General features: G+C 40.4%; 1 protein-coding gene across 4 annotated transcripts in view; it reads left to right on the top strand.

Annotated features, from left to right (window-relative positions):
* PPM1B (protein phosphatase, Mg2+/Mn2+ dependent 1B) overlaps positions 1 to 24,456 on the top strand; it is a 68,548-nt gene that overhangs the window by 25,880 nt on the left and 18,212 nt on the right. For all 4 annotated transcript variants that reach the window (XM_003262796.4, XM_030799596.1, XM_003262794.4 and 1 more), the window contains 2 exons: positions 12,559 to 13,418; positions 16,930 to 17,047. In XM_003262796.4, the coding sequence (XP_003262844.2) occupies positions 12,573 to 13,418; positions 16,930 to 17,047 (964 nt within the window). In that variant the 5' untranslated portion in view covers positions 12,559 to 12,572. The remainder of the gene's footprint in view (positions 1 to 12,558; positions 13,419 to 16,929; positions 17,048 to 24,456) is intronic.

The raw sequence follows: 24,456 nt of genomic DNA, 5'->3' as shown, positions 1-24,456 counted from the left end.
AACCTCCCGGGCTTAGGCAGTCCACCCATCTCAGCCTCCTGAATTGGCTGGGATCACAGGCACGTGCCTACATGACTGGTTAATTTTTTAATTTGTCATACAGATGGGACTTTGCTATGTTCCCTGGGCTGGTCTTCAACTCCTGGCCTCAAGCAATCCTCCTGCCCCAGCCTTCCAAAGTGTTAGGATTACAGGCATGAGCCACTATGCCCAGTTTGCCTGCCTGCCTGCCTGCCTGCCTGCCTGCCTGCCTGCCTGCCTGCCTGCCTTCCTTCCCTCCCCCTCCCCCTCCCCCTCCCCTTCTCCCACCCCCTCTTTTCTTTCTTTTACTGGGATCATATAGCAACAGAGGAAGCAAGATACAGAGGGGAGATGCCAACTTGGGCTTTTTATTGTTGTTGTTTTTCCCCAAAGCACTTCAGCCTTGATCTCCTGGGCTCAGGTAATCTTCCCACCTCAGTCTCCCAGGTAGCTGGGACTACAGGCATGCCACCACCACACCTGGCTAATCTTTTTGTATTTTTTATAGAGGTGAAGTTTCACCGTGTTGTCCAGGCTGGTCTTGAACTCCTGGGCTCAAGCAGTCCACCTACTTCAGCTTCCCAAAGTGGTGGGATTACAGGTGTGAGCCACCATGCCCAGCCATGCTGCCTTTCTTTCTTCACATGCCTCATTATCCTTAGCTGTTTATACTTATTCTTAAATATGAGTAGAGAATTCATCTTAAGTTTCTTGAGAAAAGACAGAACACTTCTGCTTTTTGTCTGTATGAGAGGAGACTGGGGTTGATGGTTCTCTATAACTTAGTTTCACCCTCATTCTTACTTGCAGGCATGATCCTATTTTACTACATCTGTGAACGTACTATGTCTGAGTTCTCAAACTGTCTAGGATTCCCTCCACAGTTCTAACTTGCTAAGCTGCTGGTCCTTCCGTTCTTTTTTATTTTTATTTATTTATTTATTTTCGAGAGTCTCTGTCGCCAGGCTGGAGAGCAATGGCGCAATCTCAGCTCACTGCAACCTCTGCCTGCCAGGTTCAAGCAATTCTCCTGCCTCAGTCTCCCAAGTAGCTGGGATTACAGGTGCCCATCACCACGCCCAGCTAATGTTTTGTGTTTTTAGTAGAGATGGGGTTTCGCCATGTTGGCCAGGCTGGTCTCGAACTCCTGACCTCAGTTTATCCACCTGCTTTTGGCCTCCCAAAGTGCTGGGATTACAGGCATGAGCCACCGTACCCTGCCCGTTGTTTTTTATTAATCACTTCTTCTATCTGCCTTATGGCTTCCAAAGGCTTTTGATATCTCTACCCGTTGATGGCATACCTCTCGCCCCAATTTCCTGCTCTTAATTTTTCATTGCTTCGTGTTTTACGCCTTTTTAAAATTTTTTCTTTACTAACATTTTGATGGCGTATTGGGAGGGATTAGAGATAAATGGCTTTGTTCTACCTGTCTTGAACTAGAAACCTTTTATCATATGGATTATCTTGTATGAATGTGAATGTTTTCATTATAAAAATATTTCACAGAAGATTAAGCTACCATTGGGCATTGTGGACAGATCATTATTTGATACGAGTAGAGAAATTTGAGTATATTTGATTTTTTTTTTTTTTTTTTTTTTGAGACCATCTTGCCCTGTTGCCCAGGCTGGAGTACAGTGGCCCAATCTCAGCTCACTGCAACCTCTGCCCTCAGTGTCAAGCAATTCTCCTGCCTCAGCCTCTCTAGTAGCTGGGACTATAGGTGCCCGCCACCACATCCAGCTAATTTTTTTGTGTGTATTTTTAGTAGAGTCAGAGTTTCACCATGTTGGCCAGGCTGGTCTCGAATTCCTGACGTCAGGTGATCTGCCCGTCTCAGCCTCCCAAAGTGTTGGGATTACAGGCGTGAGCCACTGTGCCTGGCCAAGTATATTTGATTTTGAGAAAATATTGAAACTTGCTCTTATGTCTTTTTTTCCTGTATCACTTTTTGAAGCTTTTCTCCCCTTTGCTTGTTCTTACTTTTTAAGGCATTTTTTCCATTTCTTTTGAAAGTAATTTTAAAGAACTCTCAAAAAATTTAGTAGGCAGATACATTTAAATGAGTTGATCTTTTATTTGTAAGCGTTAGACCAGGCGTCTGTTAAAACAGAAGTGACATTTATTTTGGCTAAACAGTTTCTGTTCTACATATGTGTTTACATAGCATTTTCACACTCCATAAATTGAACAGAGCAAGTACCCATATTTTTCTTGACTAAGTTTTACTGTAATATTTGTCAAGGAAATGAGTATTTAATGACCATTTAATAATAAAAGAAATTGTATACAATTATTGTGTTGAAATAAGATTTTACTGAGACATGAACTGTTATATCAGTGTGTGCAGCTTATTTGAATAGTCTTGCAGCATGAACATTTTTGCTTCTTAACATAAGGATCCATGTTCTCATCACTAAGATTTAACAGACATTAACATTTTGCTGTTTGCTTCAAATTGATCTCATAGAGAAATGTTAACCAACTTTAAATATTACCACTTCACTATTTCCCTAGAAGTAAGTACTATCAAGTTGGTCTTAGTAGTTTTAGTGTTTATACTACTCAAGCATGTTTTTAAATAATTTTGCCACATATTCATGTATGTAAACTAATCTATTGCTTTGTAAATTTTGTTTGTGTTTTTGTTTTTTTGAGACGGAGTCTCGTTCTGTTGCCTAGGCTGGAGTGCAGTGGAGTGGTCTCGGCTCACTGCAACCTCTGCATCCCAGGTTCAAGCTATTCTCCTACCTCAGCCTGCCGAGCAGCTGAGATTACAGGCCCCTGCCACTGTGTCCGGCTAATTTTTTTCTATTTTTAGTAGAGACGGGGTTTCACCATGTTGGCCAGGCTGGTCTCAAACTCCTGACCTTGTGATTCGCCTGTCTCAGCCTCCCAAAGTGCTGGGATTACAGGTGTGAGCCACCACTCCCAGCTTCTGCTTTGTAAATTTTATAACTTTGCATAATGGCATCACACTGTATGTATCATTTTCCAGCTACTTTGTTTTGATTTACTCATGTTGATACAAGTTAATGTAATCCATACTTTTAAATTCTGTAGAGATTTACGTTGTATCAGCATCATTGTATGCTTCTGCTTGTATATATGTGAAAATTTCTCTGGGTGGATACTCTATAACCAACAATTCTCCAGGAAATTATATGCATTTTTATTCTACCAAATATCACCCTGGAGATTTCTCATGCTGTTTGGGTTCCTAATTCTTTATGTGTGACTTATTTTTTCCTCTTTTTTCCCTCTGGGAAATTTTAGGTTTTATCTTTATCACCAGTGTTTTGAAATTTCAGTTGCTTTTTGTGTCTGTGTGTGTGTGTGTGGTTGGTTCTACTTTCAGTCTTGACACTTAGGGTGTTTAGTTCTCTTTCCTTTTCTTGTTCTTTCTGTAATAGCTGTTAGTTTCAGGACTGATCCTGCAGCTTTCTTAGTTTTATTCTTTACTACTTTGAGTCTGTTTGGTTTTTGTGATGGGGAGGGGTCTGGGGGATTTTACTTTGGATTTTTTTTTTTTTTGCAGTTTGATTTTCTAACCTTTTATTGAAAATTTTCTGTCATTTTAATTATTTTTATTTTATTTTATGGTATGGTATGGTATGGTATGCTATGGTATGGTATGGCATGGCATGGCATGGCATGGCATGGAGATGGAGTCTCGCTCTGTCACCCAGGCTGGAGTGCAATGGCGCTATCTCGGCTCACTGCAACCTCCATCTGCCGGATTCAAGCGATTTTCCTGCCTCAGCCTCCCGAGTAGCTGGGATTACAGCTCACAACCACGCCTGGCTAATTTTTGTATTTTTAGTAGAGTCGGGGTTTCGCCATGTTGGCCAGGGTGGTCTCGAACTCCTGACCTCAGGTGATTCGCCTGCCTCAGCCTCCCAAAGTACTGGGATTACAGGCGTGAGTCACTGTGCCTGGCCTGTCATTTTTATTTTTAAAATGTTTTCTTTAACTTGACATCATAATCTTACATATTTATTAGGTACAAAATGATGTTATAACATATTTATGCAGTGTAAAATGATTGAATCAAGCTAATGAACATATCTATCACCTTAAATAATTATTATTTATTCCACCTGTCTAACCACAACTTTCTATCCTTTGACCAACATCTCCCCATTTTGCACCACCCTCCCAGCCTCTGGTAACTACCATTCTACTCTGCTTCTATGAGTTTGATTGTTTTAGATGTCACATGCAAGTGAGAATGTACAATATTTGTCTTTCTATTCTTGGCTTATTTTACTTAGTGTAATATCCTCCAGGTTCATCTATGTTGTTGTAAATGACAGAATTTCCTTCTTTTTTTAAGGCTGAACAGTATTCCATTGTGTATATATACACCACATTTTCTTCATTCATTCATTGATAGACACTTAGGTTGATTGCATAACTTGATTTTGGTAAATAATGCCACAGTGAACATGGGAGTGCAGATACTTCTTCCACATACTGAAATCAGTTCCTTAGGGTTGTATACCCAGAAGTGGGATTGCTGGGTTATATGGTAATTCTGGTTTTAGTTTTTTGAGGAATAGATAGTTGTCCAGAATTACTGTAATAATTTACATGCCCACCATCAGTGTATAAGGGTTCACTTTTCTCCACATCCTTACCAATACCTGTTATCTTTTCCTAATAGCCATTCTGACAGGTGTGAGATGATATGTCATTGTGCCTTTTTTGCGTTTCTGTGATGATTAGTGAGGTTGAGCGTTTTTTCACATATCTATTGGCCATTTGTATGCCATTTTAATTTCAAAAAGCACTTTTCTTTCCTCTGAATTTTTTTATTTTGAAAAAAAAATTTTTTAGAGACATGTTCTCACTCTGTTACCCAGGCTGAAGTACAGTGGCCCATCACTACAGTCTTGAACTCCTGGGCTAAAGCAGTCCTCCCGCCGCAGCTTCCCTAGTAGCTAGGACTACATGTGCTTGCTACGGTACCCAGCTAATTAAATTTTTTTTTTTTTTTTGAGAGACAGAGTCTCGCTCTGTTGCCCAGGCTGGAGTGCAGTGGCACGATCTCAGCTCACTGTAACCTCCGCCTCTCAGGTTCAAGTGATCCTTCTGCTTCAGCCCCCCAGTAGCTGGGATTACAGGCACGTGCCACCATGCATGGCTAATTTTTGTATTTTTAGTAGAGATGGGGTTTTACCGTGTTGGCCAGGCTGGTCTCGAACTCTTGATGTAAGGTGATCCACCCACCTCTGCCTCCCAAAGTGCTGGGATTACAGGCGTGAGCCACTGTGCCTGGCCTAAAAGATTTTTTTTTTATGGAGACAGAGTCTCACTTTGTTGTCCAGGCTGGTCTCGAGCTACTGGCCTCAAGCAATCCTCCTACCTTGAACTCCCAAAGCGCTGGGGTTGCGGGCATGAACTACTGCATCACCCAGCCTGGTTTTGTTTGTTTGTTTTTAATATCTTTTTGGTTCACGAATACAATACTTTTTTATGTCTCTTAAGGATTTTTTTCCCTAGTCCCTGCATGGTTTTTTCCTTCTGATTCCTTTTTCTTTGTTTGATTTATTTTGCTTTTCATGTTGTGTGTTTCCTTTCAGTATCTGGTAATCTTTGGATAGCTCCTCATATTTAAGTGTAGCCCTGACAGCCTTGACAGGGATGTCATTTGATAGGCCTCACTGTAGGATGACTGTGGAGACCAAGCATTTTATGAAGTATTCCTGCGTGTAAGTAATCTGTGGGTACTTTCTCTGGGACTATTGAATTTCCTCAGAGCAATAGAGCTGTTGTCTGCTTGTGGTTTCCTTGATTTCTGGGAGTTGGTAAAGAAGGCTGAGCAGGCCGGGCACGGTGGCTTACGCCTGTAATCCCAGCACTTTGGGAGGCCGAGGCAGGCGGATCACGAGGTCAGGAGATCGAGACCTTCCTAGCTAACACGGTGAAACCCCGTCTCTACTAAAAATATAAAAAATTAGCCGGGTGTGGTGGTGGGCACCTGTAGTCCCAGCTACTCAGGAGGCTGAAGCAGGAGAATGGCGTGAACCCGGGAGGCAGAGCTTGCAGTGAGCCGAGATCGCACCACTGCACTCCAGCCTGGGCGACAGAGGAAGACTCCGTCTCAAAAAAAAAAAAAAAAAAAAAAGAAGGCTGAGCATATCAGCATTCATTCTGCAAATTTATAGTTTAAATCACTGGTTTTCTGTAAGGCCTCTTACTCTGGTCCTCAGCTAAATCTGCTATCTCTAAACCCAGAGTCTCTCTAGTTCACTCTTTGCAAGATAAACCTCCAGTCTTTTGCTTTTTTTTTTTTTTTTTTTTTTGAGACAGAGTCTCACTCTGTCGCCCAGGCTGGAGTGCCGTGGCACAGTCGCTGCAACCTCCACCTCTCGGGTTCAAGTGATCTTCCTGCCTCAGCCTCCTAAGTAGCTGGGATGACAGGCGTGTGCCACCACACCGGGGCTAATTTTTGTATTTTTAGTAGAGACAGGGTTTCACCATATTGGCCAGGCTGATCTTGAACTCCTGACCTCAGGTGATCTGCCCGCCTCGGCCTCCCAAAGTGCTGGGATTACAGGCGTGAGCCACTCCACCTGGCCTTTTTTTTTCTTTTTTTCTTTTTTTTTTCAAGAGACAGGGTCTCACTCTGTCACTCAGGCTAGAGTACAGTGGCATGATCATAGTTCACTACAGCCTCAATCTCTTGGGCTCAAGTGATCCTCCTGCCTCAGCCTCCCAAGTAGCTGATGCTGCAGGCATATGCCACCATGCTAGGCTAATTTTTTCCCCAATTTTTTTTGGTAGAGATAGGGTCTTCCTGTGTTGCCCAGGCAGTCTCGAACTCCTGGCCTCCAGTGATCCTCCCACCTAGGCATCCCAAAGTGCTTGGATTCCAGGCATGAGCCACCATGCCCAGCCCAGACATGTATTAAAACTACCAAACAGGCCAGGTGTGGTGGCTCACACCTGTAATTCCAGCACTTTTGAGGTTGGAGGATTGCCGGAGGCCAGGAGTTCAAGGCTGCAGTGAGCTATGATTGTACCACTGCACTCCAACATGGGTGACAGAGCAAGATCCTGTCTCTAAAAATAAAAAATACATGTCTGCAGCCTATTTAGTAATCTTCTCCTTTGAGTGGTGGGGTCTACGTTCCTTTGTCTTCAATCTCAACAAGACTTAGTGACTTGCTTGTAACCAATAATGCAGCAGAAGTGACTTCTGAGGATGGGTCAGAAAATACCATGTAGCTCTGCCTGGGAAACCAGGTGACATGTAAGAAGCCTGACTGTGTTGAGATCCTCAAACTGGAGAGGCCACATACAGATACTCCCTGGGACAGTCTCAGCCAAATTCCTAGCCAACATCCCTCATCAGCTGCCTATCATGTCAAGTGAGCTTTCAGATGACCTTCTCCCCAGCCAATATTTGTATGCAATAATATGAGAAAACCCAAGTGAGAACTGTCCACTTGAACCCTTATAATTAATGAGCCAATACTGATACAGTGTTAACTAAAGCCTATTGTTTATTTGCATTTTCTTAGTTTTAACCTAATGTCCTTTTTCTATCCAAGATCCCAGTAAGGATGTACCACGTTACATTTAGTCATCATGTCTCCTTAGGCCCCTGTTGGCTGTGGCAGTTTCTCAGGCTTTCCTTGTTTTTTTATCACCTTGACAATTTTGAGGAGTACTGGTCAGATATTTTGTAAGATATCCTTCTATTGGAGTTTCTCTAGTGCTTTTCTTATGATTAGACTGGGGTTATTATGGATTTTGTTTTGGAGGAAGACCACTGAGGTAAAGTGCCTTTCTCGTTAGATTATACCAAGAATATAAACCGTCGATGTCAAGTTTGATTACCTGGCTGAGGTAGTGTTTGTCAGATTTCTCCACTGTAGAGTTATTCTCTCCCTCGTTTTCATTTTGTACTTTTTGAAAAGAAAATAACTGCCCAATCCACCCTTATGGGGTGGGAAGTTGTGCTTGACCTCTTTGAAGGTGGAAGATCTACATAAACTATTTGGCGTTCTTATGCATTAAAGGTTTGTCTGGTATCCCCGTTCATTTACGTATTCAATCCTTTATTTTTATCAGCAAAGACTCATGAATATTTGTACTATGGGTTATAATCCAATATTACATTATTTTGTTGCTCAGATTGTTTATCCATTAAAAAAGAAAATGATCTATCATAGGCCAAGAGTGGTTATAATATCTCAGAAATAGAATCACTGGATCGGAGTTTCCAATTATTATATAATCTTGGTATTTTTAGGATACATTTCTAAGCCACCTAGCATGACTGGCAAAATCACAGGTGGAGAGATTTTCCATAGCCAGTCTACCCTGCTGCATCTAACACTGTACTTGGAATGACTTAACTGAGGCTTACCTTTTAGTTTTCATTTTTAAAATAAACTTTTAATGTTGAAATAATTGCAGATTTACAGAAAAGTTTGCAAAGGTAGTACAGAGTCTTCCCCATCTACACCCTACCCAGTTTCCACTAACGTTAACTTTTTTTTTGAGACAGGGTCTTGCTCTGTCACCTGTCATACCACTGGAGTGCAGTGGTATAATCAGGGCTCACTGCAGCCTCAACCTCCCAGGCTCAGGAGATCTCCCACCCCAGCCTCCTGAGTAACGCAGGCTACAGGCATGCGCCATCATGTCTGGCTAATTTTTAATTTTTTTGTAGAAATGGGGTCTCATTATGTTGTCCAGGCTGATCTCGAACTCCTGGGCCCAAGTGATTCTCCTACCTTGGCCTCCCAAAGTGTTGAGATTATAGGCATGAGCTACCACACTTGGCCACTAATATTTACTGTAGTGCATTTATCAAAAACTGAAAAAAACTAACATTATTCTGTTAACTAAACTCTAGTCTTTGGATTTCACCAGTTTTTCTAGTAATTCTGTTTATCTGTGTCAGTATCCAGTCAGGGATATGACATTGAGTTGCCTTTTGAGCCCCTGAACATTTATATAACTATTATTTATTTTTTAAAAGGAAGAAAAAAGCTCGTAATACATTAGCTACTGAAGCCCAGAGTTTGAGAATGCAAGATTTAGGCTAGTCTTAATAGGTTCGATTTCTGATTTGCCACTTAGTTGTGTTGTCTGGATACCCTAGGTATCCCAGTTTTCTCAATGGTAAAATGAGAATATAAATAGTGCTAACCTTACTAAGTTGTTACTAGAATTAAATGATATAGTGTATATCAGTATCTTAGTGTAGTGCCTGACATATAGAACTCATTAAAAATGAGGCATTGTTACTGCTATTTATGTTACTTTTCTAGTCAAAAGAGCAACATACTAGCCTTCAGAAACCTTTGGGAAAAATTTTATCCATGAGCCTGAAGCATCCCTAACACCACCTCATTTTCTTTGATAGGAAGCAGATGGGATTGACAGATTTTGCTGTTCTTAAGCAAGGCTTGCCAATGTCCATGTGCTCCCTCTAAAAAAGTGTGCCAACTGCAGTAAGGAGGAGAATTTTGAAGTATTTAGTCGTCTTTTTTTGAAGTTTTGTGATTTTTTGTTTGTTTGTTTTTGAGACGGAGTCTCGCTCTGTTGCCCAGGCTGGAGTACAGTGGCACAATCCCGGCTCACCACAACCTCCGCCTCCCGGGTTCAAGCAATTCTCCTGTCTCAGCCTCCCGTGTAGCTGGGATCACAGGCACCCACCCCACCACCATGCCCGGCCAATTTTTGTATTTTTAGTAGAGACAGGGTTTCACCATGTTGACCAGGCTGGTCTCAAACTCCTTGCCTCAAGTGATCTGCCCGCCTCAGCCTCCCGAAGTGCTGGGATTACAGGCATGAGCCACCGCACCCAGTCTGAAGATTTTTTATTAAAGGTCTCCCTGAGAATTGTTTGCTTTTTTAATATTTGTTTTTCTAAAGAGTAGAATTTAAATAAGTTAATGTTTGTGAAGCATTTAAGACAGAGCCTGCCACAGAACAAGCACTACAGAAGTATTTGCTTATTCCTTGGTCCCTCAAATAAGATAAGTGTAACATGATGTGCCTCTGGTGCAAAAATGAAATGAAATAATAAGAGGTACGAGGGCCATTAACTCTCTCAGATTACTTCCCTGGTTATCTCTGCAGGGGCTTGGTTTCGGACCAGACCTATCTGCAGTCTGCCTCATCATGCTCTTAAGACTATCGAAGATTCTTACTTTTGGTCATAGGGCTGGTAAAAGTGCAGGTAATGTCTGGCATTTGTAATTACTAGGAAATAAAGGGAGAATGAATTAGTTTAAACAGTTTTTTCACTACGTATTTTGCAGTTTAAAATTTCATTACAATCACAAGTATCCCATATATGGCTGCTAGGAAGAAATGGTCCTGACCAGGCGTGGTGGCTCATGCCTGTAATCCCAGCACTTTGGGAGGCCGAGGTGGGCGTATCACAAGGTCAGGAGTTCAAGACCAATCGGGCCAACATAGTGAAACCCCATTTCTACCAAAAATACAAAAAATTAGCCAGGTGTGGTGGCACATGCCTGTAATCCCAGCTACCCGGGAGGCTGAGACAGGAGAATGGTGTGAACCTGGGAGGCAGAGGTTGCAGTGAGCCGAGATCGTGCTACTGCACACTCCAGCCTGGGCGATAGAGCGAGATTCCATCTCAAAAAAAAAAAAAGCCAGGTGTGGTGGCACGTGCCTATAGATCTCGAAAAAAAAAAAAAAACAAACAAACAAAAAAAAAAACCGGGTATGGTGGCACGTGCCTGTAGTCCCAGCTACTTGGGTGGCTGAAGCAGGAGAATCGCTTGTGAACCTGGGAGGCGGAGGTTGCAGTGAGATGGCACCACTCAACAGAGTGAGACTGCATCCCCTCACCCCCCAAAAAAGAAAGAAAAGTAATGTAATAAATACAGCCAGCAATTCTGTTTCATTTGCATTTAAGTATCTTTTAAAGTTGTCTTTTGAGATTAAATAGCCTATATAAGCAAGCATATAAAAATGTACTTAGAACTAGGCTTTAAAATCATTGTATCACAGAGAATTAAACCAGCATGTTCAAAAGTAATCAAGCATATTCTGTTACATTGCTCTCAGTACAAAATATGACATTCTACTGATAGAATGAAGAATAATTTTTACATGATTTTAATCTTATCCTTTCAGGACTCTTTTTCTATAAATACATTTGTAATTTATTAATACGGTATCACATATAACCCAGGAAAATTATAAAACTGGTATGTAACTTATAAATATTTACATATATATATCGAGTGGTTCATCAGATTTTTTAAAATGGGGTTATGTAATTTTATTGTAAAGTTCAATAATGATCATACCTGGAAAAAATCTCACAAAGATACATAGACCCAAATGGAGGTAAATTGATCTAGACCAGTGTCTCTCAAAACCTTAAATCACCAGCATGCTTTTTTGATGATTCCATCTAAGATCTATTGAAAAAAATCCTTAGGTGTGGGAATAGGGCTACGGAGTCTGCATTTTGAGCAGATATAACAGCAAACATTTTATGGTGTTTATTGTGTTTTAAGCACTTTGCATTGACTCGTTCTTCACAGCAGCCCTATGAGGTATAGGTACAGGTGACTAAGACATTTGCCCAAGGTCACCTAGTTAGAGTGTAAGGTTAGCATTGTATGTAGAAAACATACCAGAGAATTCTTTTGCATACTTTTGGGAACCATTACTCTAGTCTAAGTCATTTGAAATTGGGAGAGCTTTATTTTATAAAATAGTAAAGTTGAGTAGGCGGGGAGAGGGTGATGCATAGTAGTACTTTCCAGTTCTAAGGATTTTAAGTCTTTGTCAGTCAACACTGGGTAGCTGCTTCATGGATTGTAAGTTCAGCAATGTGAAGTCCATTTTTTAGTACCATGTTAAAGGTATGTTTTTAACAGAATCAAAGTAGTGATACGGTTTTCAGTTTTATAGATATATAGTAAAAGTGATAAAATCAAATGTGTGTAGAATGGAGATTTTTATGTTTTAATTGAATTTTGGGGTTGTCTTTAGGTTCACTGGGAGGAGAAATCTTGATTTCAATACTTGGTTTTGAAAGTCTTCTAAAATATGTTAGTATACCTTCCTGCCTTGATTTATTGGACAGGATGACTCACTGTTTTGAATATTCTCATTGTCTAGTCTTCTATAAACTTATATGTCGAACCCTAGACTCACCTTGTAAATTAAATCAGAATAAAATTATTAATGAAGTTTTATTTCTTGTTTTTCCTTTCTCCTAGAACAGTGGTCTCAACGTGGCTGCACATACAAGTCACCAGAGAGGCTTTTAAAAGATGATATCTGTGTCCCATCCCTAGGGATTCTGATTTAATTGGTCTGATTATTCGTATGCGCTAGGGCTGAGAAACCACTGTTCTGTAGGATGTAGGGGAGGAAATTTCTTGGGCTTTTGTTGTTGCTCCCGTAAATTAGGATAATACTAAAAAAAATACTTGAGGTAGGAGTTACTAGACTATAGAGGGAATATTGTAGATACATTTTCTGTCAAATTTAAACAGTTAACACCTGCATTTTTTATTTCAGATTTATTGCTAAACATGGGTGCATTTTTGGATAAACCCAAAACTGAAAAACATAATGCTCATGGTGCTGGGAATGGTTTACGTTATGGCCTGAGCAGCATGCAAGGATGGAGAGTGGAAATGGAAGATGCACACACAGCTGTTGTAGGTATTCCTCACGGCTTGGAAGACTGGTCATTTTTTGCAGTTTATGATGGTCATGCTGGATCCCGAGTGGCAAATTACTGCTCAACACATTTATTAGAACACATCACTACTAACGAAGACTTTAGGGCAGCTGGAAAATCAGGATCTGCTCTTGAGCTTTCAGTGGAAAATGTTAAGAATGGTATCAGAACTGGATTTTTGAAAATTGATGAATACATGCGTAACTTTTCAGACCTCAGAAACGGGATGGACAGGAGTGGTTCAACTGCAGTGGGAGTTATGATTTCACCTAAGCATATCTACTTTATCAACTGTGGTGATTCACGTGCTGTTCTGTATAGGAATGGACAAGTCTGCTTTTCTACCCAGGATCACAAACCTTGCAATCCAAGGGAAAAGGAGCGAATCCAAAATGCAGGAGGCAGCGTGATGATACAACGTGTTAATGGTTCATTAGCAGTATCTCGTGCTCTGGGGGACTATGATTACAAGTGTGTTGATGGCAAGGGCCCAACAGAACAACTTGTTTCTCCAGAGCCTGAGGTTTATGAAATTTTAAGAGCAGAAGAGGATGAATTTATCATCTTGGCTTGTGATGGGATCTGGGATGTTATGAGTAATGAGGAGCTCTGTGAATTTGTTAAATCTAGGCTTGAGGTATCTGATGACCTGGAAAACGTGTGCAATTGGGTAGTGGACACTTGTTTACACAAGGTATGTAAATTTTTTTGTCATTAAAATCACATGTTAATTTTGAAAAGGTACGGTAGGTAAAGTTAAGCAAACTTAAAATTTTAAAACTTTTAATATTTTCACAGAAGCCGTATATTTTGAAATACTTTACCAGAAATGAAACCATTGTTTTCTTTGCCATCCCTGTTTGTCCCAGCCTTCTAATTTGAAAATTAAGCTTGATAAATTTGAGGCACTTGTTGTCATTTACGTACTTCATAGCTTGTTGCTGTAGCAAAAGCATTTACACAGAGTGACTTTTTCTTTACATTGGCAGTAACCGTCTTATGCCTGATTATAAAGCAGCTTGATAAAATATGTATATAGTAGAATTCTGTACCAGATATTACTAAAAGATCAAGAGCCATGTGAAATATTGGAAGATGTACTAGATGCCTAGCCTATATAAAATTTATTCTTGAGCCTCCTAGCAGTGAAGACAAAAACTGAAATAAAAATATGGGTTGTATATTTCTCATTGTCTTCTAAAAGCAGCTCTTATCTGGCAATACAATCTAAAAAGGATTTACATGTGGCTCTCTATGTAAGTAATACATGACTTGATGGATAGTATCTTTTGTAGAAGATAAAATTCTTTTCATATAGATGATTTTATTATTTCTGATTAAAAATCAAAGGCTTATATAAAACATAATCTTGTGAAAAATTTCTGTGGAACACTAAAGTTTATTTAGATTTGTAATTTTCTGTGAATCATTGCTTGATACAGTAATAGAAAAAAAGTCCAGAGTAATAGATAATTGGCAATCCTTTGAATGTCTTTAAAATACTCAGTTGTTTCAAGTGGGTTTTTGACAGCATCTATATATAATTCAATTAAAATTTGAGTTATCTGGCCAGTGTCTGGAGTGTGTAAGTATTCTCTGAATGAAAAGATATCAAGGTAAAACTGACCTTTAGTTACATGAAATAAATAACGGGTTTGACTTATTTATTCTGTCTAGATTAGAACCATTGTATCTCCCTACTCCAAAATTTACTGTGGAAGGTATGGGCATAACCAGAAAGTTTTTCAGAAAGGATCTCTGGGTCTCTGGAAATGCCCAGATTTTGGTTAAATACCGATTTAATTTTAATAGAATGGAAAGAGACAGTTTTAAAAAGAGAAAATTTAAAGGCTGTTCTTGTCAGTGGACAGCCTTTTTCTGAAAGGATTTTAATGATGGTACCTCTAGCTCCTCTGAGTTTTATTTTTGACACACTGTATCTTTTTACTTCTGGATGAGTTAAGTAAAGAAGTATTGATGGTTGTCAGTGAGCAAATAGTAGGTGGGTCTAAAATTAATGTATTTGTCTTTGAACTCTAAATGAAGCGATTCTGACCTGTAGATTTTTGAGACGAGCATAGGCGTATGTTTGTTGCCTGACTAGCTAATGAAAACAGCATTTTCCCCAATTATTTAAAAAAAAAAAAGTATATACTTATTATTGGAAAAAAAAATCCAGATGATAAAGAAAATATAGGCCAGGCGCGGTGGCTCATGCTTGTAATCCCAGCACTTTGGGAGTCCGAGGCGGGCGGATCACGAGGTCAGGAGATCGAGACCACGGTGAAACCCCGTCTCTACTAAAAGTACAAAAAATTAGCCAGGCATGGTGGCGGGCGCCTGTAGTCCCAGCTACTCGGAGAGGCTGAGGCAGGAGAATGGCGTGAACCCGGGAGGCGGAGCTTGCAGTGAGCCAAGACTGCGCCACTGCACTCCAGCCTGGGCGACAGAGCAAGACTCCATCTCAAAAAAAAAAAAGAAAATATAAAGAAACACTCAAAATTTTGCCATCCACCTAAGTCAGCTACTTTCATTGTTGTGTATATTGTTCCAGTCTTTTCTGCCTGCCTGCGAGTGTGTGTATTTTTATAAAACCGAGATGATTATGCTTGTTATTCTACAGCCTGCCTTTTCCAACAATATATTGTAGAGAGATCTCCATGCCTATAAGTATTGATCTGTATTGTTTTTCTTGGCTGCATAGTATTTTATTGGGACCTGGGACTACAGGTGTGCGCCACCAAGCCCAGTTAATTTTTGTATTTTTTGAAGAGACAAGGTTTTGCCATGATGCCCAGGCTGGTCTGGAACTCTTGGGCTTAAATGGTCTGCTCGCTGAGGCCTCCCAAAGTGCTGGGATTACAGCCATGAGCCACAGTGCCTGGCTTTATGCTTTTTTTTTTTTTTTTTTTTGAGACAGAGTCTCACTCTGTTGCCCAGGCTGGAGTACAGTCGTGCAATCTCAGCTCACTGCAACCTCCACCTCCCGGGTTCAAGTGATTCTCCTGCCTCAGCCTCCTGAGTAGTTGATATTACAGGTGCGCACCACCACGCCCAGATAATTTTTGTATTTTTAGTAGAGATGGGGTTTCACCATGTTAGTCAGGCTGGTCTTGAAACCCTCACCTCGTGATCTGCCCTCCTCAGCCTCCCAAAGTGCTGGGATTACAGGCGTGAGCCACCACGCCCGGCCTATGCTTCATTTTTAACATAGGTAATTTGTGACGGTGTGGTTAAAAGGGAGAAATAAAATATGTCCTTAAATTAGCCATTTTAGCCACTTTATAAAGGTTCTGAAACTATTTGCAACTATACAACAATCTGATGTCTTTTCTTTAAAAGTTATCACGTGACTACAGTTGGATCTCAGTTGTCCAGTTACAGTCCACTCTGTTGCTGTGCCCTCTGAATGGTTTCTTGTATTAATAGTTGTGGGGCTGGGTGCGGTGGCTTACGCCTATAATCCTAGCACTTTGGGAGGCTGAGGTGGATCACCTGAGGTCAGAAGTTCAAGACCAGCCTGGTCAACATGGTGAAACCCCATCTCTACTAAATATAAAAAAATTAGCCGGGCATGGTGGCGGTCGCCTGTAATGCCAGCTACTCAGGAGGCTGAGGCAGGAGAATCGCTTGAACCCAGGAGGTGGAGGTTGCAGTGAGCCGAGATCATGCCATTGTGCTCCAGCCTGGGCAATAAGAGCAAAACTTTGTCTCAAATAATAATAATAATAATAATTGTTCAGTTTAGCATTTTGGGTATTCTTTTGAATAACAATTTTCAGCTATGTTAAATTCACAGAGTCGTAGCATTGCTCTGAGGCAGTTTAAAAGCTAAGCAGGAAAACATTTGCATATGTGTTTGGGAGGATCCATTGTGGACTTAAGCCAGCTTGGGAATAGACAGTCTTGAGTGGGAAATAGTTTAGAAGATTTAATATGTATTGAAGATATCTTCATTTCTCAGACTGGAATGGTGGTGGGTAAGAATAGTTCACCAGAATTAAAAATACAAAAATGCTTACAGATCTACCCATACCTAGACACCTTGTTTCTTCAAGTTGTGTTTTTAGTAGTTGATTAGAATAAAAATTAATGTGTTAAACGTTCTGGATGATTAAACTATAATTGCTTAAAGTATTTTGAAGTAAATAATAGTTGACAGATTGTAGAAATACAATTTTTTTCTTTTTTTCTTTAATATACAGGGAAGTCGAGATAACATGAGTATTGTACTAGTTTGCTTTTCAAATGCTCCCAAGGTCTCAGATGAAGCGGTGAAAAAAGATTCAGAGTTGGATAAGCACTTGGAATCACGGGTTGAAGGTAAGACAGATGCTTTTTAAAAATATAGACAGGCCAGGCACGGTAGCTCATGCCTGTAATCCTAGCATGTCGCCTGGGCGACACAGCAAGGCTCTGTCTCAAAAAAAAAAAAAAAAAAAAAAAAAATTAGAGAGGGAAAGTATTCTTTTTGTTTATCAAATGATTATTTTAAAACTTCCTGGTTGGGCGCAGTGGCTCACACCTGTAATCTCAGCACTTTGGGAGGCTGAGGCGGGCAGATCATGAGGTCAGATCGACACCATCCTGGCTAACACGGTGAAACCCTGTCTCTACTAAAAATACAAAAAATTAGCCGGACATGGTGGCACACACCTGTAGTCCCAGCTACTCGGGAGGCTGAGGCAGGAGCATTGCTTGAATCTGGGAGGTGGAGGTTGCAGTGAGCCAAGATTGTACCACTGCACTCCAGCCTGGTTGACAGAGCGAGACTCCGTCTGCAAAAAAAAAAAAAAAAAAATTCCATAGGACAAACAAGTATTTCAAAACAAGTCCTTGAAAAAACACATCTATCTGTCTAAAATTTACTATCTTGGACCAATGTTTGGGGATTTATTGACAGGGAGAAGACAAATATGTCTTCTGTTTCACCACCAAAGAGAAACATAATTTGAAGGTAGTTGGTTAGAGCTTGCTGGTTTATTTTTTTCTTTCTTTTTCTTTCCCTGCATACATTCCTAGTAGTAAGTGGAGAATCCAGTGAAATTTCCCCTAACAGTTTATCATGAAAACCAAGTACTCTTAATTCCACTAATACTAATTCTCCCTTCTCGGGTTAATTATCATTGGAATTCATTACGGTATCCTTTCCCTTTTATTGATAGTGTTAACATTAGTGTTTCAAAAGATTATTTTACATATTTTTTTAAACTTCATTTGGCAATAATTTTTTTTTTTTTTTGAGATAGGGTCTTGCTCTGTTGCCCAGGCTGGAGTACAGTGGCATGATCTCGGCTCACTACAGCCTCAACTCCCTGGGCTCAAGTGATCCTCTCACCTCAGCCTCTCCCAAGTAGCTGGAACTACAGGCACGTACCACCACAGCTGGCTAGTTTTCTTTATTTTTTGTAAAGATGAGGTCTCACTGTGTTGCCCAGGGTGGTCTCAAACTCCTGGACTCAAGCAGTCCTCCCACATTGGCCTACCAAAGTGCTGGGATTACAGGCATGAGCCACCACAGCCAGCCTAATAATTTTAAACATACAGAAAAGTTGCAAAAGTATTACAGGAGCTCCCATGTACATGTAGTATCCTTTACCTAGATTCCTCATTTGTTTATGTAATACCACGTTTGGCTTATCTCTATATATACTTTCTGTAACATTCTCATTTTCTCTCTCCCTCCTTCCTTCCTTCCCTCTCCCCCTCTCTCTCCTATTCCCCTGCCCCCCATATTACTAACCTTTTTCCTAAGCCAAATCAATTGAAAGTTGCAAATATGATGTATTAGTACTCTTTAATAAAACGAAGATTACATAACACTACATAACTGTAGTACATCCATAAAAATTAGGAAATTGGCCCAGCATGGTGGCTCACACCTATAATCCCAGCACTTTGGGAGGCTGAGGTGCGCGGCTCACGAGGTCAGGAGTTCGAGACCAGCCTGGCCAACCTGGTGAAATCCCATCTGTACTAAAAATACAAAAATTAGTCGGGCGTGGTGGCAGGTGCCTGTAATCCCAGCTACTCTGGAGGCTGAGGTGGGAGAACTGCTTGAACCTGGAAGGCAGAGGTTGCAGTGAGCCGAGATCATGCCACTGTACTCTAGCCTGGATGACAGAGCAAGACTCCATCTTGGGAAAAAAAAAATTAAGAAATTAATGTTGATACAATATTACTATGTAATCCACAGATCCCATTTAAATTTCCCTAATTATCCCAGTAATCTCATAGGTAGGTCCAGGATGCAGTCTAGAGCATGAGTGCTGCATTTAGCTGTCATGCCTCTTTAGTCTCCCTCAGTGGAGAAAGTTCCATAGTCTTTTTTATTTCTGTTGACCTTGACATTTTTCAAGAGTACAGGTTTGTGGAATGTGCAGCTTGGGTTGGCTGATGTTTCCTCTTGATAAGATTTAGGTTATACATTGGCAGGAATACCGTGGAAGTGATTCTAGATTCTTCTCAGTGCATCACAATCAGGGAGGCATGCGATGTTGATTTATAATGTTAACATCTTTTGTGGCTTGCTTGGGTTGTTGTCTTTCAGGTTACTTAATTAATAATTATGTTATACCTAATAAGTATTTAATAAATATAAGTATTCTATGGGGAGATACTTTGAGATTGTTGATAACCTATTGCTCATTAAGATTTTAGCAGACAGTTTTAGCATCCATTTGTGATTTTTACCTGAAGAATGATAGCCAACTGGTGATTTTCTGATTCAGTCATTTTTTTTTGTTTTTGTTTTTGGGATGGAGTTTTGCTGTTGTTGCCCAGGCTGGAGTGCAATGGCGTGATCTTGGCTCACCGCAACCTCCGCCTCCAGGGTTCAAGTGATTCTCCTGCCTCACCCTTCTGAGTAGCTGGGATTGCAGGCATGTGCCACCACACCCGGCCAATTTTGTATGTTTAGTAGAGATGGGGTTTCTCCATGTTGGTCAGGCTGATCTCGAACTTCCTGACCTCAGGTGATCCACCCGCCTTGGCCTCCCAAAGTGCTGGGATTACAGGCATGAATCACCACGCCTGGCTCAGTCATTCTTTTTATATGTATTAGCATTTTACTGCAAGGACAAATTTTCTTTTTTGCCTGTTTGTTTATATGAGCACAGACTCACAGATTCCTGTTCTATTCATTGTATTATCAACTGTTTCAGCCAATGAGAGCCTCTTAAAACTTGTTGTAGCATCTTTTTGTCCTGCCCGCAACTATACAGTACTATAGGATTTATTATAGTTTTCTCCCTTTTCATATTTATAACTCTCTTCTACAGAGAGAAACCTGTCCTCTACTGTCAACCCAACAAATCTGTCACGGCTAACCCTCATGCATATGCCTTCCTCACTCCACATTGCCCATCGCAGTTCACCCTATAGCCATCCTAAAGCTATGCTTACTGTGGTTAGGCATGAATAATCCCATTCTGGACCAATTTGTGGCCACTATTTCCCTCTCCACTCCCTGAAAGATTTGTTTTGCTCAGCTAAGTAAATCCAATGGTGTTGGACAAAATTATTCAGGAACAAGAGAAGGGAGAAGCTAGTCTGTTTATCTTTAACGTAATTGCTGATATGTTTGAGTTTAAATTTGCCTCTTTCTTGTTTCATCTATTTTGTTTTATCCTCCATTCTTGCCTTCTTTTAGATGTATTCCAGTTCATCCTAGGATTTGCTTATTAGTTACACATTCTTTAAAAAATTCCATTTAGTAGGCCGGGCATGGTGGCTCATGCCTGTAATCCCAGCACTTCGGGAGGCCGAGGCGGGCAGATCATGAGGTCAGGAGATCGAGACCATCCTGGCTAACACGATGAAACCCTGTATCTACTAAAAATACAAAAAGAAATTAGCCGGGCATGGTGGTGGGTGCCTGTAGTCCCAGCTACTTGGGAGTCTGAGGCAAGAGAATGGCGTGAACCTGGGGGGTGGAGCTTGCAGTGAGCCAAGATCCCGCCACTGCACTCCAGGCTGGGCAACAGAGCAAGACTGTTTCAAAAAAAAAATTCCATTTAGTAAAAAGGAAAAAATTTAGTGGTTACCCTGAGAAATTAAGAATTTTTCAGTCTTAAGGCCCTTTTCTTTTTTTTTTTTCTTTTCTACTTTCAACCCTGAGAAGCTAAGTATCATAATCTTAATATAACCTTTTGGTTTTATATATGCTGTTTTTAAGATATGAAATTACTTTTTATAAAGTTAGATTGTCAATCTTTTTTCTTTTCTTTGTGGGAGGACTTTGATATCATACCAAGCTCTTCCACTCAAGGTTACGTAGTTACCTATATTTTCTCCTAACACTTTTATGTTTTGATTCTTTTTTTTTTTTTTTTTTTTTTTTTTGGAGAAAATACATTTGAATTATATAACTTACGATGGTGGTGTAATAGGCTTGTTGAATTTGGCCTATTATGAGTCATTTTGTATATAGTAGGCCACAGTAATTGGTGAGAGTTTTGAAGTGTGAGGATCTGTGATTACTAATATATAATTACAATTAAAAGTATAAAACCAAGAAGAGAGTCTTTTGCAAATTTGGAGAATGGGGATTTATCTTTTCTGTCTCTACAACTATCTAGCTATGCACCCTAAACAATGTGCTTAAAGTTTTTTGTGTGTCTACAATTTCCTTAGCCCTAAATTAATCTTGTTTTTAGGTCTCAGTGCTTTTGAGTCTCAATGAGTCCTGCTTTGAGGGTGATGGAAACGTGAGAAATATGTAAGAACACATTGAAGATTATGTCAGATGCGGTCATATATTGATAATATCATTAAGAGGAGCTATTTTTATAGGAGTTAATATTTAATGATAAATTGTAGTATATTGGGGTTGCAGATTGCTGACTATAGTTTATCAGAAGGTGGGAGGAATTCTCTTAGTTTCCTTCTTCCTCATTCATAAAGAAACCGGGTAGTTTTTATTTTAGGAAGAGCTCTCTAGTTTGGTCAGCTGCCTGTTATGTGATCTTATCCAACTTGCTTAACCCCTCAAGGCTCCAGTTTCCTTATTGGAAACTAAAGATAAAAACACCAACCATAGGGTTTTTTGTTTTTTGTTTTTTGAGACAGAGTCTCCCACTGTCACCCAGGCTGGAATGCAGTGGCGTGATCTCGGCTCACTGCAAGCTTCGCTGCCTGGGTTCACACCATTCTTCTGCCTCAGCCTCCCGAGTAGCTGGCACTACTAACCACGCCTGACTAATTTTTTGTATTTTTAGTAGAGATGGGGTTTCACCATGTTAGCCAGGATGGTCTCCATCTCCTGACCTCGTGATCTGCCCGCCTCGGCCTCCCAAAGTGCTGGGATTATAGGCGTGAGCCACTGCGCCCGGCCCCATGGAGTTTTTTTTTTTTTTTTTTTTAAATAAATTGTTACAAAAAAAGCTTATTGATGACACTTGTTAAAGATGGTAAGGCAGATATTTTTTCAGGGGGGCCATGGCAGTAGATACAGGGACCACTATGATGGAATCTTGCAGTGGCAGAAAGAAATTAAACTCAACTTGGGGTCCCATAAAGATAAGTGGAATTTATAACTAAGGAGCTCAGTGCTTGAAGGGAGTATCAGTGGATGGAAAATTATTACTAAGAGGAAGCATCAACATAAGGGATTTCTGGCTAAACTGACTTGATAGGATGGCAGGCCAGGCTAAAATATCCAGAGTGGTCATATATCAGGTGTGTGGGGGTTTTCAGTAAACTAACTGAGCAGGATTCTCATTCATCCTGGTTTCTACAAGGACTGAGAGGAGCCTAAAGGTCTCCTAGTGAGAAAGAACTCAAGAGTCTTGCTGAAGGTTTGGTCCAAGCAAAGAGTTTTTGTCAAAATAAATGAGAATTATGTTTGTTAAGCACCTATTATGGTGCCTAGCACGTAAGTCCTCAGCAAACTGTAACTTTGTATGAACTCTTAACTTCTGTAATAGCCACATTTCAATTTCTTAAAGGTGTGGTCAGTTCAGTTTAACATGAGTTAATAATTTAATATTAATTTTCTTTTGCATAGTTTGTAACTTTCTGAAGTATATATTATATAGGAGAGATAACAAATATGTAATATGATCTCTAGGACCTGTAGCAAATAGTTATTATTAATCAGGAGACAAAATTGTTAGCTAGGCAGCCACTACAAATCAATTTAAGTTGGTACTTAAAATGTAACTTCACAGTAGCTCACACCTGTAATCCTTGGGACTCCGAGGCAGAAGGATTGCTTGAGACTAGGAGTTCAAGACCAGCCTGGGCATCATAGACCTACAAAAAAGTTTTAAAAATTAGCTGAGCATGGTGGTACACACCTGTAGTTCCAGCTACTTGGAAGACTGAAGCAGGAGGATCACTTGAGTGCAGGAGTTTGGTGTTACAGTGAGCTATGATGGCACCACTGCACCCCAGCCTGGGCTGCAGAGTAAGAACATGTCTTTAGAAAAAAAAAAAAAAGGAACTTTTTATTTATTTATTTATTTATTTATTTATTTATTTTTTTGAGACGGAGTCTCGCTCTGTCGCCCAGGCTGGAGTGCGGTGGCGCAATCTCGGCTCACTGCAAGCTCCGCCTCCTGGGTTCACGCCATTCTCCTGCCTCAGCCTCTCCGAGTAGCTGGGACTACAGGCGCCCGCCACCACGCCTGGCTAATTTTTTGTATTTTTTAGTAGAGACAGGGTTTCACCGTGGTCTCCATCTCCTGACCTCGTGATCCGCCCACCTCGGCCTCCCAAAGTGCTGGGATTACAAGCATGAGCCATCGCGCCCGGCCGGAACTTTTTATTTGTAAAGCAGTGTTCTTCAGGAGCATTGTGTTTCTTCTGGGGTTTTAAATCATGTAATATAACATTAAATTTTATGGTAAATGCATTCTGGTGTACTTGGTAAATCTGTGTATATGCTTTTAATGATGACTGGTCAGGTGGGAAAGGAATAATATTAAACAGGGAATAGTATTTCACCTAAATTGATGAATTATATATATATATATATATATATATATATATATATTTTTTTTTTTTTTTTTTTTTGAGACAGAGTCTCGCTGTGTCGCCCAGGCTGGAGTGCAGTGGTGCGATCTTGGCTCACTGCAAGCTCTGCCTCCTGGGTTCACGCCATTCTCCTGCCTCAGCCTCCCGAGCAGCTGGGACTACAGGTGCCCGCCACCACGCCCGGCTAATTTTTTGTATTTTTAGTAGAGACGGGGTCTCACCGTGTTAGCCAGGTTGGTCTCCATCTCCTGACCTCATGATCCGCCTGACTCGGCCTCCCAAAGTGTGAATTATATATTTAATGATTGCCTTCTACATATAGGTTTACTCAGTGTTTATTGAACATGTGTCACTGAGGATATAGCAGAAAAAGAAATCTCATGGGATTTGTATTGTAGTAAAACCCTATTTTTTTTAATAGAGAAATAAAATAGAGTAAGTAGAGAGCAACAAGGAATATTGGTCAGAAATGTCTCTGTGAGGAAGGACATTTGAGCAACCCTGCATGGAGAGAGAATATCTGAGGGAAGAACATTCCAGGCAATGAGAACAGCAAAGACTAGGAGGGAGTGTTCTTAGTGAGTGCAGCTGGGTTAGAATGAGCCAGTAGAACACTAGAGGAAGATTAAGAGGTTTTTAGGAGGCGTATCATGTAGCGTCCTGTAGACCAAAGTGAGGACTTTGGACTTCATTTGACTTGTGGGAATTCATTGGAAGATTTTGAGTACAAGAGCGATTTGTTCTTTTTTCCAAAG

This window comes from Nomascus leucogenys, chromosome 19, assembly GCF_006542625.1.
Source record: "Nomascus leucogenys isolate Asia chromosome 19, Asia_NLE_v1, whole genome shotgun sequence".
Lineage (NCBI taxonomy): Eukaryota > Metazoa > Chordata > Mammalia > Primates > Hylobatidae > Nomascus > Nomascus leucogenys.
Note: the sequence above shows the minus strand (reverse complement) of the source record. Positions and strands in the feature narration are given on the sequence as shown.